The 21,879-nt window shown below is 40.6% G+C and overlaps 1 protein-coding gene across 3 annotated transcripts in view; it reads left to right on the plus strand.

The window, feature by feature from the left end:
- Positions 1-17,529, plus strand: part of RETREG1 (reticulophagy regulator 1) — a 129,072-nt gene extending 111,543 nt beyond the window's left edge. For all 3 annotated transcript variants that reach the window (XM_073678625.1, XM_073678627.1, XM_073678626.1), the window contains 5 exons: positions 1,693-1,777; positions 6,342-6,479; positions 7,980-8,047; positions 10,677-10,803; positions 13,716-17,529. In XM_073678625.1, coding sequence (XP_073534726.1) covers positions 1,693-1,777; positions 6,342-6,479; positions 7,980-8,047; positions 10,677-10,803; positions 13,716-14,182 — 885 coding nt within the window. In that variant the 3' untranslated portion in view covers positions 14,183-17,529. The remainder of the gene's footprint in view (positions 1-1,692; positions 1,778-6,341; positions 6,480-7,979; positions 8,048-10,676; positions 10,804-13,715) is intronic.
- The last annotated feature ends 4,350 nt before the right edge of the window (positions 17,530-21,879 follow it).

The following is a 21,879-nucleotide window of genomic DNA, read 5'->3' on the forward strand; positions in this document are numbered from 1 at the left end:
ACACTTGTCTCAAAATCAGACATGTCTCCAATTTTTTTCCACGTACCACTCAGTCCGAGGTGACAAATCGGACATATGCACAGCCCTATAGTATATCATAGGTACAAGTGCTATCCGTGAAAACCACAGATAGCATTAGTATGAGAAAATCGGTCATGTGCATGAGCCCTTAGGAGGGAAATCCGTAGTTCATTACAGTAGTAGCAAAGTGAATAAGATTTTACCAAATCGTTTTCACAGACTTCAACCAAAATAGTCACAGAAGCTGCCGAGGTTGGAGGATATTTGGAATCTGCAGCATCTGAGTTTATGTTGCAGATTGGTTGCGTATTTTCACTATTGAGATCAATGGGAAGGTAATTTGTTGTGGAGTCTGCTGCAGATTACCTTGGGATGTGTAGCAAACCCTAAACCACTGAAAAAAAAACACTTTGCAAAGTATAAAAATAAGGTTCACACGTTGAGTATTTGGTCAGGATTTTACATCGGTATTTGTAAGTCAAAACCAGGAGTGGGTGATAAATACAGAAGTGGTGACGTGTTTCTATTATACTTTTCCTCTGATTGTTCCCCTCCTGGTTTTGGATTACACATACTGATGTAAAATACTGACTAAATACTGATGTATGAACATAGCCTTAAGAAGATGCTATACTCACCTTCCCTGGAGCTTGCATGGCTGCCTTGCCTAGTCATTTGCCAGTCTTTCTATAAGGCCACATTCACACATTCAGTATTTTACCTCCGTATTTGTAAGTCAAAACCAGGAGTGGAACAATCAGAGGAAAAGTATAATGGAAACACGTCACCACTTCCTTGTTTTCGCTTACAAATACTGAGGTAGAAAACTCACCAAATACTGAACATGTGAACGAGGCCTAACTCAGCGTTTTCTACAGCCAATTATAAGCCACAGCATTGGGATGAATTGACATACTGTAGCATGAGGCTGGATTGTACAGAGCCTGGCAGAGGACCATCCCAGACAGTCATAGAAGCACCAGAAGAAATAACTATAGTGTTTTTTATTATTTTGCCCAATCTCTGCCAAATCTGCAATAGAATTTGCCCGATTGGTGTAGATTTGACGCTGCAGATATCCATGTTAGTTACTGGCGAAATTGCTATGGAAATCTGCAGAAATTCCGCCTTATGTGCACATACCCTAATAGTGGGTTACTCTCTAGATGTGCTCACTAGTGATGAGCGAGCCTGCTCGTTTAACCCTTTCACCGAGCACGCTCGGGTGCTTTCCGAGTATCTTCGACATGCTCGTATATTAAGTTTGAGTCCCTGCGTTTGCATGATTTATGGCTGTTAGGCAGCTTCAACACATGTGAGGATTCCCCAACAAACAGGCAATCTCTGCATGTGTTGAGTCTGACTAACAGCCATAAATCATGTAGATGCTGGGACTCAAACTTAATATACGAGCACGTTGAAGATACTCGAAAAGCACCCGAGCGTGCTCGGCGAAAGGCGAAATGGTTAAACGAGCACGTTGCTCATCACTAGTGCTCACACTTTATATTGGCTATTAGAAGACAGACTAGGAACTTGATTTCTACAGTCTGCATTTTCTGGATCAGGAAGTTCTAAAATTAAATTTCATATCTAGAATTCTATTTCAGATTTTAACAAATTGATGAGATAAGTTATGTCCTAAAGTCGTATCTTGTATGTTTTTTGCAGTTTTGCCTTTTGGTCTGCAGTGTGTGCACATTTTTTATTCTGTTGGGAAGCTACATTCCTGGAGTTGTCCTCTCCTATTTCATATGTAAGTACCTACATCATTCAACAATAACATTTAATATTTATTATTATTAGTCTTTTTAATAATATATCTAATGAATATTTCCGATTTACACATCCATACACACTGTATATAACTTGAATGACCACTTTATTAGAGACCCCCATCTAGTAATTTGTGAGACCTCCTTTGGGCTTCAGAATCACAGCAGTTCATCATATGATAGGTTCCACTAAGTGTTGAAATCGTTCTCTGGGAATGTTGGCTCATGTGGACACAATAGCTCCCTTTGTTGCAAATTAGATGGAGATGCTGACATGTTCTGAACAGTCTGTTCTACCTCATCTTAGGATTCAGATCTGAGGACTGTGAAGGTTAGCGAAACATGGACCACTCGCTGACATTTTCCTGGAACCAATCCTTCGCTATACCACACCATAGTGCATTGTCCTGCTGAAAGTGTCCTTATTCAATGCAGTGATGAACTTAGTCAGCCAAAATGCTTCAGTAGCCCTACTGTCCAAACATCCATTCTCAGGTTTCAGAGACCCAAGGTCCCCACAGCATTATTTCACCTCTACCAGTTTGAACGTGAAGGATCCATCGATTCATGCTGCTTGCGCCCAATTCCTCTTATCAGCATAGTCCAAAAGAAATCTAGATTCATGTAAATATTCCAAAAGTTTGTGCTTTTTGTCCACTGGAGTCCTGCCAATGGCCATTCTGTCTCCCTTAGGCCACATTCATACATTCAGTATTTCGTCAGTATTTTACCTCAGTATGTGTAATCCAGAACCAGGAGTGGAACAATCAGAGGAAAAGTATAATAGAAACACATCACCACTTCTGTATTTATCACCCACTCCTGGTTTTGGCTTACACATACTGATGTCAAATACTGACCAAATTCTGTATGCGTGAATGTGTCCTTAGAGAGCAATGACACTCAAACTGGTCATCTGCCTTTATAGCCCACCCATGCAAAGCAATGATGAGTTATATGGTAGGACCCATTAATTGGAGCACCAGTGATTTATTCCACTGCCAGTTGCTGACTGCATTGCCTGTACATCAAAAAGATTCTTGGCATCCTTCTCTGACCATTTTCATTGTTTCTATCCACATGATTTTTGCTTAATCGCGCATTCTTTGTATAGTCTCAAAAAAAGAACCCCACATCTTTGGCAGTTTTTGGCCTCCAGCTAGTGTAGCACTAATGACCCTGCCTCACTTGACATCCCTCAGATCACTTGATGTTTTCCATTCTAATGTGGTTTCTCACTATAACTGACTTGTTGAAAACTTACGTGATGTTATGCTGCATTCTGGGGTCGAGCATAATTTAATACTGAGAAGATCTAACCATGAATTGGCAAGGGTCTCTAATAAAGTCGTCATCAGTGTAGATTGCAAGAATTTCACACGATTCCTTAAAAAGGTATTCTCAAGTTATTAAATTGCTGTTATTAATTAGACAGCATGAAAATAAATGTCCAATAAGCTTGTTTTTTTCTATCTGCTGTCATTCTTCTGCTGTGGGAGCTTTCATCTTTCATAGCGATCAGCTAGTTTCCATGGAGCTACGCCACCAGTGCCTGCCTTGACACTGGCCAAATGTGTGCAGTAGTTACATTGCAGAAGAAAGGCTATCTTCTAATGTCCCAGCCACCTCTCTGTAACCCATTGATTTCCAGACTACAATTAGTTGCTCACCTCCCTTCTCCTCACTCTCAGCTGTTGTTATATATCTTGCAAAATCACCAGCTCTGCAGCTTTCAGAGCAGTTCTTCTAATTACAATTCATTGTCCTGAGTTGTATGCTTGTTAAAATTGCCCTGTTATCTACATGTGTAAATTAAGTGATAACAGTATAGACTCCAAAACAAACCACTGATAACTGAATGTTTTAGGCTATGTGCCCATGATGCAGAAATGTTCCGGACTTTTCCTGAGCGTTTCTGCATCTCCCTGGCAGAAAAAACGCATGCGGATTGTACATGCGGATTGTACATGCGGATTGTACATGCAGATTGTACATGCGTTTTTCCTGCCAGGGACAAGCGGAAGTGAAGCGTTCTTCACATGCATTTCCGCATGCGGGTTGACAAGCGCTTTCCAAGCGAATTTAGCATCACTTGGAAGGTGCTTGACAACTTGGTCACACTATATAAATTCTTGCAAATGGCATGGATTTATATAGTGTGACCCGAGAGAATGTAAAAAAATAAAAAAATAAATCTATACTTACCTTCCGATGGCCCCCGCAGTCTTGCTTTGCTCCATCTTGGCTGCCGGCAGATCGCGGTACACTGAAGGACCTGCCGACTTCAGCATCGCGTGACCCGTCACATGACTATGACATCAGCGCAGGTCCTTCAGTCCACCGCGATCTGCCGGCATGGGAGGATGAGCGCAGCGGGAGCCGTCAGAAGGTAAATATAACATTTATTTTTTATTTTATTCTTTTTTTTACAGGTTCTATGGTACCCAGGTCCAGAGGAGAGTCTCTTCTCCTCTAGACCTGGGTACCATCCGCACATTAGAACGCATGGAATGCGCATCTACATATACAGTGATGCAGAATCCATGCGTTCCAATGCAAGTCAATGGCGGCAAAAACTCAGCGCTTCCGCAAAGTAATTGGTAGTGCTGCATTTTTTTCCGCAATGATAACCCGCAGTGGAAATTTCCGCAGCATGTGCACAGCACATGGGGATTATCATTGGGGAACATGGCAGGCCTTCTACCATGCATTTTTTAAGCGTTTCTGCAGCATTTTTGCCGCTGCGGAAACGCTTAAAAAACGCATCGTGGGCACACAGCCTAACACCACAAAACATCCATGTACCTCATAGTCATGTTTCTATGGACATGGACTAATTTATACTGTATATAAACCCTATATGACCTGATAAGTTGTGCACTTAGTTTACAATATGATATACAGATAGATAGATAAAAATGCAAAAACGGACAGCACTCCTTCCAAAAAAGTGATTTATTCGCCCAAAAGGGCTAAAAAACGCATTGTGGGCACACAGCCTTACAGCATAATTTTTGCTGAGCTTTTTAGTTCTACTAAGGCCACGGCCCCACTATCAGTATTTGGTCAGTATTTTTTCTCAGGGGTGGGAGCCAAAACCAGGAGTGGGTGATAAATGCAGAATTGGTGACTTGTTTATATTATACCTTTTCTCTGATTGTTCCTCACCTGGTTTTCAGTACTACTGACCAAATACTGATAGTGGGGCCATGGCCTAACACTTCAGCTCTGCTATCACCAGAACTGTCACTCAAAGAGGAAAGCTCGCGCTGCCTGAAACCAGGAAGTAAGGAGACTGCATAGCTCTAAGCTGCTCAAGAGAGAACTTGAAAATACTCTAAAGGCCCCGTCACACTAAGCGATGCAGCAGCGATCCCGACAACGATACGACCTGTCAGGGATCGTTGCTGCATCGCTAATACATCGCTGGTGAGCTGTCAAACAGGCAGGCTCACCAGCGATCAGGGGAGCAACGATATCGTGGAAAGAATCGTTCCACGATGTCCTGCTCCCGTTACCAGCCTGCTGCAAGCAGGAGCAGGCTGGTAACTATGGTAAACATCGGGTTACTAAGTGCGCGTGTGCCCCTAGTAACCCGCTGTTTACCATGGATACCACTCTGCTACCGTGCGCTGGAGCCTCCGCTCACAGTAGCAGAGTGGTATCTATGGTAAACAGCGGGTTACTAAGTGCACGCGTGCCCCTAGTAACCCGATGTTTACCATGGTTACCAGCCAGATCGTTGGTCCCGCTGGTCACACACAGCGATGTGTGCTGGCCAGCGGGAGGCCAACGACCAAAAAATGGTCCAGGACACTTTGCAACGATCAGCGACCTCACAGCAGGGGCCTGATCGTTGCAAAGTGTCACACATAGCGACATCGCTGGTGAGGTCGCTGGTGAGTCACCAAAACCGTGACACAGCAGCGATCTCGCTAGCGATATCGCTTAGTGTGACGGGGCCTTAAGATCCATACTCGCTGTCTCGGAATGAAAACATGTCCTGAAATTGAGCTATTCATCTAGGTACAAAACTCATTACATACATTATAATGGCTGGAAAAGATCACTTCTAGAAAAGTCTATTAAAGGGGTTGTAAAATGCTCAGACAACCCCTTCTTAAATACTAAAGAGTTAAATAAAAATAATAATAACTCACTTCCCACACCATCACAGATCCAGTGATGGTGGCACAGGGTCTCCCAGACCTCACGTGACATTGTTATAACATGTGAAAACTGCAGCTAGTCAGCGGCCATTAATAGGATGCAGTTTTCACGCTTCCTTTGAACATTCGAAGTTCGTTCATAGGAATTGTGAAAGAAACACTGGACAAATCCCTTAATGTACTATTAGTGCATGTCCAAGTGCTGGGACCCCCATCCATTTACAAACATGAAGGGGCCACATTATGTACTGCAGAGAAAGACCAACTGTTATAAACTTGTGCACCAAAATATGTTGTCAAACGCAATCTGTGAAGACATTTCATGCGTATAAAAGACTTTATTTTAAATCATGTTTTGTGCTTTTTTTCTGTACAGTATTGTGTGCCTTCTTGTGTCCATTAATAAAATGCAATGAAGTAGGCCAGAAAGTGTGCAGCAAGTTGAGGCCAGTTGTGCAGAAACTGGACTATGGGTTGCAGTTATTTGTCAGCCTGTGGATGAAAGCCAAATCTAGTAAGTATATTGATTGTGCTAAAACACCTAGTCCCGGACCCCTCACTCAAGACACTGCACACATAAAATATCTGCTTACCTTACCTAAAGCCCCCGTCTCACATAGCGAGATCGCTAGCGAGATCGCTGCTGAGTCAAGGTTTTGGTGACGCAACAGTGACCTCACCAGCGATGTCGCTATGTGTGACACTTTGCAGCGATCAGGCCCCTGCTGTGAGGTCGCTGATCGCTGCAGAATGTCCTGGACCTTTTTTTGGTCGTTGCCCCCCGATGGTCAGCACACATCGCTGTGTGTGACCAGCGGGAGCAGCGATCAGGCTGGTAACCATGATAAACAGCGGGTTACTAGGGGCGCATGCGCACTTAGTAACCCGTTGTTTATCATGGTTACGAGCCTGCTAAAGTGAGCGGTAACCTCCCGCTCACCATAGCAGAGTGGTAACCATGATAAACAACGGGTTACTAGGTGCGCGTGTGCCCCTAGTAACCCGCTGTTTATCATGGTTACCAGCCTGCTCCTGCTTCAGCAGGCTGGTAACCAGGAGCAGGACATCGTGGAAAAATTCTTTCCACGATGTCGCTGCTCCCCTGATGGTTGGTGAGCCTGCCTGTTTTACAGCTCACCAGCGACCACATAGCGACGCAGCAACGATCCCTGACAGGTCGTATCGTTGTCGGGATCGCTGCAGCGTCGCTAAGTGTGACGGGGCCTTTAAATACCTTATGGTTTCATTCACCGCAGAGTTTTTTGTACAAAAAATTACATGTCCATTTTTTATCCGATTTGCACATCACAGGGACCCAATTCAAGTAAATGGGTCAGTAAAAAATGGATAGCACCCGAATGCCATTCCCTTGTCATCCATGTCATGTCCATTCTTTACTGAGCAGTTGACAGAAGTTTTGATTTCTAAACTAGAAAAATGGATGACATACAGATTGTACAAATTGACACACGGAACAAAAATGGATACAGCACAATGAAACAAAAATGTCCATTTTCTTGTGAGAAAAAAAGAATGGCCTGTGAATGCAGCCTCACACATGTTTACACATGTTATCTAGATACTAGTATTGTATCATATGTACAAAATGAAAAGTCAAGGAATTATAAGTCACAAAAATATTAGTTTAAAATGTTGAAGTTATGTAAAGGTAATTTTGTCACCTGGTTTTTGCCACGTATTCTGAGAGCAGCATGATGTAGAATCAGACCCCGATTCCAGCAATGTGTCACTTACTGGGCTGCTTGCTGCAGTTTTGAAACAGTGAAATCTGTCAATCTGGTGTGCGCAAAATCATAGAGGGCTCAGCATTTAGAGATCTGGTAGATCTGCAGCAGAGAAAACATGGATTTTCTACTACACCACACCAAGCAGCTCAGTAAGTGATAAGTCACTGAAATCAGGGCCTCTGCCCCTACACCATGCCTGCTCTCAGATTGGGTAGCAAAAACCTGGTGACATATTTCCTTTAAATATGTATTTCTATTCTTTGCAGAAAAGGAGAAAGAAAAAATTACAGCAGAAGAGGACAGTGAATTGGAGATCTCTGCGTTGTGCCCTCAGGTAACCAATATAGCTTGATTATTTATAAGAAGGTTAAGGAAGATCAGAAGTACCACTAAATTCCAAATTGTATCCAGACCTACATACGTTTGTATGAAAATTAAATGAAATATGATATAAAATATAATGGTCAAACTTTTCAGACATTTTTTAATTTTTAAAACATTCACTGGGTCTGAATAGGGCAGTGAATCACACAAGGATTTGAAAGGCACCATAGAAATATTCACTGTCTTTCTGGACCTGCTCCATGGATAACACTGTGAATCAGTTTTGCCCAAAGTGTTTCTTTAATGGCTTTTCAGTAAAAAAAAAAAAAGAGTTATCGTGTTATTTCCAGCTGATAATAAGTGACAACTGTATATGTGCACATCACAATGACATATCTAACAGTAACATTGTATTTTTATAAGTTGCATGTTCTGGCGCACATTTAGTCCTGATATCCAGACCTTAAAGAGTAACCATCATTTTAATTTTTATTTCATACATCAGTGGTACTCATGAAAATAAGCAACTTTATAATAGAGTTGTACTCAAAAGTTTACATACCCCGGCAGAATTTTTCCTTTCTTGGCCTTGTTTCAGAGAATAGAAATGATTGACAGCAGGAATTAACTCGAGCCAGCCAGGGGTGCGTCACAAATCCCGCCCATCGGCACCCCTGTTATGTGATCGCAGGGCACCCATCGGCTGTCATGACTACAGAAGACCCCTTGCCTGTCATTGCGATGCTCCTGTGAAAGCTAGCTCGTGGTTGTAGTTCCCAGAAGATCCCAATTTCTGCTATACATAGCTGTTCTGATGCACTGCTATTTATAGCACAAGCGATCTGACAATTGCAGCTTCAAGTCTCCTAAGGGGACTATTAAAAAAGTAAAAAAAAAGGTTGTAAAAATATGAAAAAAAAAACTAATAAAAAAAACACAAAAGTTCAAATCACCCCACTATTACCCAATTGAAAATAAAACAATTGGTATTGCTGCATTCAGAAATGTCCAATCTATCAAAATATAAAATCAATTAATTCGATCGGTAAACAGTGTAACGAGAAAAAAATCGAAACGGCAGAATTGTTTTTTTGCCCGCTGCAACATTGCAATAAATGCAATAAGATGCGATCAAAACATCGTTATGTACTCCAAAATGGTATCAATAAAAACGTCAGCTCAGAGCTCAAAAAACAAGCCTTCACACAGCCCAATATCTCGAAAAATGAAAACATTTTCCCTTTTTCGGAAAATGGCGACAAAAAACATTTTTTTTAGAAATTTCCTATTTTTTTTTCACCACCTAAATAAAAAATAAACCATACATGTTTGGTGTCTGTGTACTCGTACTGACCTGGAGTATCATATATCCAGGTCAGTTTTACTATATAGTGAACATGTACCAGTAAAAATGACATATAACCAATATATATTCAAATTACAATTCTTAGTTTATTAATACGTTGAATACAAACAATAACAGAAAAATAATACTAAAAACTCATAGTGAAGGGAAAAAGTAAAAAATGTATGGATGCATGATTATTATATTGAAAAAAGTATGACAAATGAAAAAAAATCCATAATACAGTACATAGACCAATAAGTAAGTCAGTAGATATAAATAATAATGGTGTAGTTCATATTAATAAGTAAAAAAAATAAATTATATAAAATTAGTAAAGTGACATGTGCCTATATATAAAAGTGCCTATACATGGGTGCTGATGCATAAATAGATAAAATACACGATTACCACTAGTATAAAAAAATATATAGCTAAGTATCAAAAATCCTAAGTAATATGGTCATAGAGGTAAAGGTATACAAAGGATAAGCATTGCATCATGAAAATGTGAATATAAGCATACGGTCCCTCATCAAAGCCACCGGCGAAACGCGCGTTGGGCGTATCACTCAAGGTGCAGGGTTTCTATTCACTTGGAATTTATTGGACTCTATGTTTTATTGATTCTGCATGTTTACATTCACATTTTCATGATGCATTGCCTGTTGGTTGTTATACCTATGCCTCTATGACCATATTATTTAGTTATTTATTTGAAAGATTTTCGCTACTTAGCTATAGATTTTTTACTTTGAGCAGCATTTGATATTGTTTTATATTTTTTCAATATAATAATTATGCAGCCATACATCTTTTACTTTACCCCTTCACCATGAGTTTTTAATATTATTTTTGTGTTATTGTTTCCCTTGAAATATTTTTTATGTTTGTTTGTATTCAATTTATTAATAAACTAAGAATTATAATTTGAACATATATTGACATATTGGTTGTATGTCATTTTTATAGGTTTATATGCTCATGAACATGGTAAATTAAAAAAAAAAAACAATTGTGGCATTGCACTTTATTTTGCAATTTCAATGCACTTGGATTTTTTCCCCATTTCCAGTGCGCTATTTGGTAAAATGAATGGTGCTGTTCAAAAGTACAACTTGTCCTGCAAAAAAAAAGCCCTCACATGGCCATACTGCCCGTAAAATAAAAAAGTTATGGCTCTTGGAAGAAGGAGAGGAAAAAACGTAAAATCGTCGGGTAGTGAAGGGATTAATATTCTGAGTTACATTATACCATGATATATCCTCATTAATATACACTTCTTGCTTTGTAGATCAGTCCAGAAATGGTAGCTAAAGAACTATCAGTTTCTGGAACAGAACCCTCTGACTTGTCCTGGACAGACAATGGAACATTCAACCTCTCAGAAGGGTACACTCCACAGACCGATACGTCAGATGGTATGAGCACATGTATAAGAGAAATAGAAACCATTGTTACTACTAGTAGTGTTGTATGAAAATAGTAGGAAACATCTAAGCTACTTACAGAGCCTTCTCTTCCTATGAATGAAATCTTCCCAATATCACAAAGCCAACCAAATCTAACAAATACCAAATTAACTGGTTATGATTTGTTTATATTATAGTTAAAATAAATTATTGGTGAAAGAATAATTCATGTAAATTCAAAGTGGAATAGCTGGTCAAGGCAACCAGTCAGGGCCTCTAAATAATGAGAAGTCTCTTTGGGGCAAACTGCTCCATTTTTGCTTTGCACCACTTTTATACCCCATTGTGTCCTTTGCCGTTTTCAAGATCTCTGCTTACTGTTATTGAAAGTAAATATTTTTTTATACCCAAAGGCTGAAAACCTGTCCAATTTGGGGTATTCATGTAGCTGTAGTGTTCATTGTAGTGTATGACAGCTGCCTCGTAACTGGCCATACATTTGGTTTCTGAATGTAAACTACAGTGTATATAGTGGATGGTTCGAGACACAGTAATTTCCATACATTGTAAAGAGGACCTTTCACTGGATTTTTAAATTTAAACTAATTATGTCCAATTGCCGCTGCTCCACTGATTCTTGAGTTTTTCTTTTTCAGCGCCCCTCCTTTTCAAAAGTTATGCCTCCTGGTAATAATGTCTCAAATTTTCCCTTCAACCAACAGGGCGGATACTACAGAACTTCTCTGTGGGTTTGGCTCTGATTTGATTGGCTAGCGTCAGAGGATAAAAAGAAAATGCCCACAGAGTAGTTCTGTGGTATACACCCAATTGGTTGAAGGGAAAATTTGCACCACTATTTCCAAAGAGCATAACTGTGGAGCAGAGGGTCGCAGGAAAAAAAGAAAAAACTATTCTAGAATCAGTGAAGCGGCACCAATTGGAGGAGCTACCCAGTTTAATAAAAAATCCAGTGAAAGGTCCTCTTTAAAAAAGATGCTTTGTACAGGGCACTGTAGTGTATTACAATAACAGACTAAGTGATTCAAAGATGTCTGTAAGGAAAATATTAATATCAGCAAAATGTTCTTCCATATCTGCCTGACGTAGATGTTCACCCCCCTCCCTTATTCCCCTTCTGCTCAGCACAAAAGCCCCAATTAACCCAAAGTAAATAGTTTATGCAAATACGACCAGCCAAGGAGTGTTATAACTTCATTAGGAAGCAAGCATCTTGTCCCTGAAAGTTGCAGGAAGTAATTAAAATGCAGGCTTGCACTAATTTGCGTGTAACTGTTGAAGCTGCTCCCCGAGCTTCAAATGGGAATTTGCAGACATGATGACTCCGATATGAATTATGAGATAGTATGAGTTCCATACGTCCGGCAATAACGAGACCCAAATGGGTAGTGACCAAATCAGCCCAGGAATGTGTAGGTACTTTTCCAGGGCTATAACCAAAATCAGGGAGCTGCAGCGCAAAAACACCAGAATGGCAGACTGCAGCTATGCGAAGTGTGATATCAAAATAAGGATAAAATCATAAGGGAAAAAATGGCGTAGTTTGCAAGCTTCTGCGATCAACGAGCGATGAGTTATCGCAGAAGTTAGCGTTTCTAATAAAAATGTACAGGCTGGAGACCGGCCCACATGATGTCACCACCAGGGGCGTGTGGCCAGATCTCACCTGAGGTATAAAAGAATCTATGGAGAAGACAGGAGCACTCATTGCCAGGGGGGAATAAGAATTATAAGCAACGGGTCCTGTTCAATAACAGCATATTCCAACCGGAGCGCCCCTCCTCCACCTATATTGAGTCGTCGCAACGAACTTTATAGTGTAAGTTTCACTTTTTTACTCTGTTTATTTTATGTAACTGCGTATGTATGTTAATGTCCCCTTTGTAACATCCTTGTATATATTTTTCTTAAACACTGCCTCCCTTTTGGATTAAATATAAAATTTAATAGTTCTGTTTCTTTTGTTCTGTAATCGTTCCCTCCCCCGAAGCCATATACGCTACCAAAACGCAGGCGTTCGGCCAGGCCTGTATTATATTTCAAACTCAGCCGGTGGTGGCAGAGAGTATTAATAATTGGGCTATCGTGAAGCTGACAGTGACCGTACGGAAGGCATTAAACACGGATTCCAGGTTGTGGAACCCAGGGTGTTGAGCCATACGCTCACTGGTCGCTTACCGATACCTACGTAGAGAGTAGTCTGGATCGCGTGCTCGCGACTCCGGACGAAATACGGACAGCGTGACGGCACGGTGAGATATTGTGTGATCTCCCCGGTGTCGTCCTGACTGTGTGTGGGTGGAATCCCTGACAAATTGGTCGCAGCAGTGGGATATTGTGTGATCCTGCCCGTGCCATTCCTGACAATGTCCAACTCAGAAAATGAAGGTACATGAAACTTGTGAAGTCTTCTGTTATGTCTCAAAACCTGTCACAAGATGACTAAATGTGCACAGAGGTATTCAGAACCCATATAACCCATGTGACAAAGTAACTGCCACTTATAGGGGCCTTCTGAGATTTTAATATTGATGAGTTATCATTGGGATCATGTCAGTGGGGTTCAGCAATCATCTGATTTAATAGGATGCAGAGCACCAGAACTGGCATATCTCTGTACTTCATGTTGCGGCTTTAAACGGTACTGCAAGCTCTTGCCCATATTAATGAATGGGAGAGACAGTACGATTTATGGCTGCTACACAATGTACAGAGCAATATTGCAAAAGCTCTAGTTTTGGTTTTCTTATGTCTGATACCCAGTTTGTAAGACCTAAAGCTGTTCTATAAGACAGACTGACAAAAATACAGTACTAAGAGGTAAAATAAGAATGATTGTTTCCCTATTTCACACACATCCTTATAATATATACATTTTGTATAATTTTTGCTCTGTTACGCAGATCTTGACCGACCAAGTGAAGAGGAGGTGTTTTCTAGAGACCTAACTGAGTTCCCCTCTCCAGAGAATGGTTCAGGATCCAATGACGAAGACTCCAGTATAGGCATACCTTCAACGCTGAAGAGAAAGCATGACAAGAGTCATAAATCAAGTGATAAGCAGTGTTCAGCAGCAGCACTGTCTGTACTTCTGGGTAACGAGCAGCCATATAACCTAGTCACTAGTATGGTTGGCGAGGCCATCACAGCAGCCATAACTGACCAGTTACAGTCTGCCTTGCTGTGCCCACAGCCCCCAGCTGCCAGCATTACTGAGGACATTGGCATAGAAGAAGCTGATGACTTTGAACTTCTGGACCAGTCAGAGCTGGAGGATATAGACGATGAAATGGGACATTCATCGAGCCAAGAATCAGGGGGCAAGAAGCCATCTTCAGGATTTCTTTCCAGTCTTCTTGGGGGTAATTAACATTTAACAATTTCCACTTCTTACATTATAGATTGTGAGAAACCTCACAGAACAAGTCAATAGCGTACGACAAGTAACATAGAAAGGAAACAAGATTAATTAGAAGTGTAAACGCTGAAGCTTTAAGTATTGCTCCCCATAGGACGTGTTGTCACTTTAGGCCTGAATGGACGATTGCAAAAACCATAGCTGTTTTACAGGCGGTATCCTTACTACATCCTAATTTGTCGCATGGGGTTGTATATGTATACATGCCAAGTGTAAGCCATAGCTCTTATATGTTATAGGGGAAAGACACAGCCATTAAGGTATCTTTATCTGGTCACATGTGCACTACAAGGTTTACAAACACATCATTTTATTCTCTTCTGGGCGGTAAGGTCCATCCAGCAAGATATGGTAATAGTACAATGGTGCCAAGACTGCAACAACTGATTTATTATATATATGTATGTATATCTCTGGTTACTTCCCAATGCCAACTCTCCCTAAACAGCCATAAAGGAAAGACTTTTCTGCTTATCTCTGCACTTTAATAAATGAAACAGGTCATGAGATCTACGGTAAGACACTCTAAATTACTATGATATAACTTAAAGAATTCTGTGTGCTAGTAATAAACTGAAATAATAAAATAAAATCTGGGCATAGTGCTTTGTAACATATTAAATGACACACTTAACAAATATATAGTACAAGGCAACATGTCATCAGTTTCCTCACTATATAATTTATGTGAGGGCAGTACATGGTTGGTTACCATTCATAAGATGTCTAGGCTGCAGGTAGCACTAGGAGTAGAAGGAAGAAAATGATGTGAAATCGCTCCTGCTCCGATCCAGCCACCTGGGCAGAACTGCAGCAAACCTCTCAGTTTAGGTTGATGTTTCTTGGTGATTTTAGAATAATTTATCACAGAATATGGACTGCCACCAATACATGAAAAAATGTGACAAGATAGTTGAAGGTCATTGGCCCCTGAGCAGCATCTCACACAAATGATGATAGGCAGCCATTAGAGAAGATCGTAGCATTGCGTATGCTAGGTTCCTGAGAAATGTCCAATCGTAAGTACAAAGGCAATGTCAGCAATATGATTCTTTCCATCTGGGGTATTTATCTGACCAGTTTATAAATCACAATATGCAATGACATAGAAGACCGCACTATAAGGAATTACAATGTTTGTTTTTGCTATGGTATTTTTTTGATCAATACATATTGATCCCATAAGTCCAAATTATATTGGGAAATACAGAAACGAGATGATTCAGTTTGGAAAATTAACTTACCTAAAAAATAGCACTAATCATAGCAGACTATGGGATTCTCACTACATAATATCTCAGTGAATACAAGATGGCTGTGATAAGTATTGCATGTAGACTGGGAGGCTTCTTCAAGTTAATCCAATTTTTTTTGCTTCTCCAATTGAAGTGTTGCTGAATACCAGACTGTCTTGATTGCATTTATGCAAGAGAAAACCGAGAAGAGGCGTTCCCATTTTAGGGAACGCTCATTCACAATATTTGTGCAGTGTAAGTGGACCTTTTCACATTAGACTGAAGTCTGGCGAAGCTACTGATTTCAGCAGGACTGACCGAAAGTCTAAGGTGTTTGAGTGGCCTCCCAACTCACCCCGACAACTGATATCAGGAAAGATAAGGATTGGGCAGTATTCTAACATCTGATCCTATCATTCCCAGGAGATATAAAACTCCTTTAACATTCACTCCTCTCTCTCCATTGAAAACATAAATGTTGAGCTTAGCGTTCATGTGTATGGCTGTGTCAAGAAAGAAAGCTATCTAAGGTGTGTAGAGATATTTAACATCATTTAGTCCAACAATTCCTGATATCACAATGTGCTAAGACTGTATGTTAACTTTAGTCGTGAGTTTGGAAAGTTGACACAATGCAGGTCTCATTGTTTGCAATGATTGTGTCACAGTGCATCATACTGCAATGCAACTCATTTACATCAGTTAGCTACTATGAGGTTGCTTTTGTGACCCTGGTTATTATAACCATTTTCTCCATAATAAAAGGGTCAAAATATAGAGTTTGACATAATGCTAGCAACCTGACATTTAACATGGAAAGTGAATACTGTACAGTATACTAGAAGATAAAGATACATAATAAGGGTGCATTTACACTGGCCAACCTGCAGCATTAAACAACCATGGATTAGCTACATGTAAGCTGATCAACAGTCATGTAATAGCCAGTTTAGACAGGCTGACCACACTTTCCATGTAGATAGAATGATTAGATGTTATCATAGAATACGATCCTTCCGTATGCATACAATCTCATTGCTGTCGGCAGCACATGTCCTGTTTACTCAGGATGTTGTGTTGCCGAGTACAGTGATTTTCAAGCAAGCTTAAAAATCATTTCACCTGAGGAACACTTGGCTTATCTGTTGGGTAATTCTCAGCATGTTTATATTGCCCGATTATTGGGTAACAAGCGATCTTAGGAATGCTCGTTCACAGTAATCGGTAAGTGTAGATGCACCCTAGGGCTCGGTTCGCTCAGTTGCACCTCATGGCTTCCATTTGTAACGTAAGTCATGACCTGGTACTGATTTATTGTATGTCGGACTCAAATGGTGATCCGCTGATTCTATTGACTAATACTGAGCGCTCGGTTGTAGTTTCCATGATGGCATGCTGCACCACTCTAGCCATTAAAAGTGATAAGAATCTAAACTAAACGTGATAGCGAGTATGCCTTACCGAGATAGCCGACCATTTATTTCGATTATAGGTTGTAACCATTGCCATACAAGTTGAGCGCTATTAAGAACTCCTATCTTTTATTGAATAATAGCAACTAAAAAGTAGAAATTATATAGAAGAAACATATTGTAAAAGCATTTAATTGCATGGCTGCAGTACAGTAAAAGAATAAGATAATAAATCTGCGTTACTGGGGAATGTTCACTCTAGCCTCATACAAAACCTCAAATTCCTATAACGAACTGATTCTGGGCATAGAAAAAAAACAGTGATTTCAAAAATGCACTTTATTGTTTAGTAGAAAAAAGTAACTACTTCCTTCTCTTTTCCGCCATGATTTCTTGTAGTTTGTAGAAACAGTTTCTAAATAGTTCTTTTTCCCACAAAGCACCATTAGAGCTAGTGTACTTGTGCTGTATGTTGATTTCTTTTTACATGTGTATTTATTGTATAATTTGCTGAAGGATGCTCGTAACCTGGAAATAAACAATGCACTTTGATATTTTACTGATTCGGTTTACTCAATGTACCACAAGCATATTCAGTGATTGATAACTTAACACTTACAATGAAATAAATAAAATATTAAAACATATAAAATACAGCTCTTTATTTCAGCAATTAGTCACAATATGTAAAACATGCTGTACTGGAAAAATGAACCATTCACATAAACTGGAACAGTGATGGGCACGATGTTCAACCCGAACTTGAGACAAAAATTACTTCTTTCTTCATAACTTAAGAATGAACTGGACACGCCTGTGGGAAAACATTTGTCTAGTCAGGGACACTGTATGAAAGATTTAAAAGTTTTAGTACTAAAAGGTCACTTCAAAGACGACAGGGAGAGAAGAATCTGGGAATTCAAACTGATAAAGATGTTCAATTCTCTGACAAGAGGACTCAATCTAACACCTGGGTTTATGACTACATGGAGTCAATGCACACATCCACCAGATGGTCTTCAAATAATTAAGCATTCCCACAGACATCTCTTGGACTTATCATTAGGAGGCATCACCCCCTCCTCCTCATGAACAAATGTCGTACTGTAACATCTCTTAAATGTTGTGCCCCTTGTCTTATGAATTCATTTGTAATAGTGCCTGATGAAGGAGCCTCTGTACTCTGAAAGCTTGCACATATATATATATTTTTTTTTCTGGTTAGCTAATAAAGGTATCACTCCAAGAATACTTTTGTCATTTTTGGGCATAAAAGTATTTACATCGGTTCTTTATAACTCAAAATCTGTAACTGGAAATTACTTGGTTTCAGTTGTCCCTAGCCGGAGAAGGATTCACTGGCAAATACTAAATCTTTAGGTTAAAATCCCACAATGAGTTTTTGGTGGTACATTTTTGATGCTGAGTATTTTCACTTCTCAAAAAACACAGTGTCTTTTAGTTCCAGTCTAGTACCCACTGTGTTATTTTTACGCTGTACAAAATTACCTGTGGCCCTTTTTTGAAATCCGCAACATGTCAATTTCTCTTGCAGGTACACAATTAAAAAAACGCAAGTAACTTAATTTAGCTTATTGGTGCAGAAATACTGCAGAAAATCTGCAATATCAGAAACTCACCAAATACTCATCGTGGGAACGTAGTCTTAGGCAAACTGTGGACTCATTACTGTTTTCCAAATAACTGGTTTAAACACAGTGGGGCTAATATACTAAAACTGTCTAAGGTACTGTATGTGCACACTCAGTTTGCTGAGTTTTTGAAGTGGAAACTAAACGGAAACTCTCCAAATCCTCCTCCAAAAATTCAAAACTCCTCAAAACCTCAGCAAAAATGCAACCACATGCCCCGACAATACAACAGTACAAACTTGCTTGCTGCAGGACAAATTTTGGAGCATTTTTAGGCTGTCTAGTTTGGCACCAAAATTTTGTCTCATTAAAGGTAGGGCTACACCTCAACTTTGGGACATGTCGTGCAGCCAAAGTTTGCTAGGTGTTGCTGCTACCTCACAACACAAGTGAATGGTATATCATTGCGAATTTGAGGAAACTGCAACTGCGGTAAGCAAGTCACAAAAGAATCTGATGCAGTTGGACTTCTTGCTACTTGTTCATTGCAGTCACAATGTTCTTGGTGCCGCAGTATAACCCATTCAGTTGTATTGCGTTGCTGTGTAGCCACAACCTTAAAGGAAATCGGTCAACAGGTTTTTGCTGCCTAATCTGAGAGCAGTGTAAAATTGAGACAGGAACCCTGATTACAGTGATGTCTCACTTACTGGGTTACTTGCAGTAGTTTACTAAAACTTCTGTTTCACCAGCAGGATATTATCACAAGAGGACTAGTAAATCTGCTGCACACAGCTCCATATTAATGAGCTCTGTATTGCCCCGATACCATCACAGATTAACTGATTTCTTCCTATGCACAGTGTACACAGCTGTCAATCGGTGAAGGAGCATATCATAGAGGAGGCGAATAGTACATGTAGTGGGTGTGAGATTTCTGGTACATAGGGGCGGACGATCTCCACAATGTCTCTCAGCAATTCATCCCCTTCCAACAACACAGATGAGAAAGCTGGGCTGCCCAGTAATATATTTAAAGGTCCGCTGATCAGTCCCTCCCCGAATCCAGCGATACCGCAGGATTCTGACCCTACTGTCCTGTGAGATAACAGCAGAAGAAAGGAGTCTATCAAATGTGTTGTTTACAGATACTGGTGTTTGTAGGAGGATGGATATCACTTTCGGCATAACAAGTTAGTTTGATCAGACTGATGTGAGCCATAATCGATAAGGACAGCTTCTCTTATCCCTTTATCTTATTCTGAACAAATGATGAGAAGATGGATATTCACCTCGTAAAAGTCTTCTAGGTTCCTGGAGACATGTATTCCTGATAGGGAAATGGAGTTAACCACATTAGTGACAGCAGGAAGACGTCAGGTCTACAGATATCTGCTGGAACATGTGTGTGATCAGCAGGTATTATACATCTGGTCAATTCTAATGAGTATGACAGGTGCTCAATACCTGCCGATCAGAATAACTCTTTAACGACCACTGATATCCCTTTAATAACCATTTATCGCTTATAGGTTGCAATATGGCTTGTTGCATAGATGGTAGCTTGCAAGTATCTCTAAAAGCTGAATGAGGCTCTCAAGGTAAAAAAGGTTGGGGCCACTGACCTAGAACATTCACAAGTGTGGCTTCAATTTTACAAGAAGGATGAAAAAGTGTTGTTAAGGCCAAATTTAAACAACTACTTGACAAGGACGTATTATAGTTTATGGAACATGCATATAAAATCACAAAGACATGTTGATTTTAATCTGAATAATGGATCAAATTTACCCATGAAAGTGTATGGGACTGTGAAAATTGCTCACCGCACATGGATGACACCAGTATTCAATCCGTGTGCCGTCCTTGACAATCGTTGCAATGGGTAGGAGAAGCTTTATAATTTATTTCTTCATACAAGAAAAAACACTGATGAATCACCGATGGTAAAAATTGAAATATTGACCAAACAAGATGAAAGGCCACGGCCCCACTATCAGTATTTGGTCAGTATTCGGTCAGTATTTTTTCTCAGGAGTGGGAGCCAAAACCAGGAGTGGGTAATAAATGCAGAATTGGTGACTTGTTTCTATTAAGCCTTTTCTCTGATTGTTCCTCACCTGTTTTTGGCTCCCACTCCTGAGAAAAAATACTGACCGAATACTGACCAAATACTGATAGTAGCGCCGTGGCCAAACACTGATGGTAAAAATTGAAACCTTGACCAAACACTGATGAAAATCTGATCGTATACACTGATGAAACTCATATTAGTTTTTGCACACCAGAAAAAATGACATCTGAATTATCTGAATGAGGCCTAAAGGTGTTGAGGAATTTAATAAGGAAATTATCAGACCTTCCCACGTAAGTTTTGACTCTGTTGGTTAAGTATATGTGCATACGATGTCTTTTAAACTCAGGGGAACAATAAATCCAATAAATCATTACCAGGAACGAAAATAAATATTTAGCACATTATAGTAACAGTATTAAAGATATTGTGGAACGGATATAGAGTACTTGAAAATATTATCTCAAAATATATTTCTGTGGGTTCTGACCCGCCCCGTGGGGTACTCAGTAGCCGGGCCGGTCGGTGCTGGGGATGTCACGGTGGCAGTGACCCAGTCCGTGACCCCGGGTGGTCAAATAAAGGGAAAGTAGAAGGGGAATAAAGTTTTTAGAGATAATGTTCGCGACGCCACCTGTGGTATGCGGCTATATGGGGGCCGCCGCTGCGGTGCAGATCCACTGGATCTGATGGTGATGCAGCAGAGTTGGTTTAGCTCTCCACAGGCAGAGCTAGGCTCCAGGGCAGTATATGATGAATTGTGCAGGTAGATGTTGGTGCAGTGTAATGCAGGGCTGAGGGTGCAGGTAATGACCAGACAACAACTTAATGGTGGTGTCCTCTATCTTTACATGCGATTGGTCAGAGCAGACCGGGGCACGGGTACTAGCTGGTAGTGGAGGTCCGGGTGGCCTGGAAGCAAGTAGGGGATCCACCTTGCCAGGTGGAGTTGTAGGCCTTCCCTCTGTGCTATTCTCTTTGGCCCTGCTGCTTGAAACTATGCTGCAGCCTCGTCCCTGAGTAAAACGTCTCTTCCTCACCCGTATGGCTGGCAGCTCAGGCCTTCCTCAAGTGTCGCTCCCACGTGGCGGTGCTGGGCCCTATGATGCTGCAGTGCCGCCGGGCGTCTGGTGACCTGCAATCTCCTGCCCTCCGAATTCAGCTGCTGGGCCTTCAGTGCCCCACAACCACGGACTCCGTTGTCCGGTTCCTTTGCGCTTCTCTATGGGGTGAGCTTATCCACAGCACCCTTCCCCAGGTCCTTCCTCGTTGCTCTCCTGTCTCCAACTCCTCTCAACTAACTCTTACTAACCCCGCCTCCAGATTCCAGTTTGAA

This window comes from Phyllobates terribilis, unplaced genomic scaffold, assembly GCF_046119375.1.
Source record: "Phyllobates terribilis strain yellow unplaced genomic scaffold, ASM4611937v1 Scaffold_4__5_contigs__length_816908805, whole genome shotgun sequence".
In the NCBI taxonomy this organism is placed as follows: Eukaryota; Metazoa; Chordata; class Amphibia; order Anura; family Dendrobatidae; genus Phyllobates; species Phyllobates terribilis.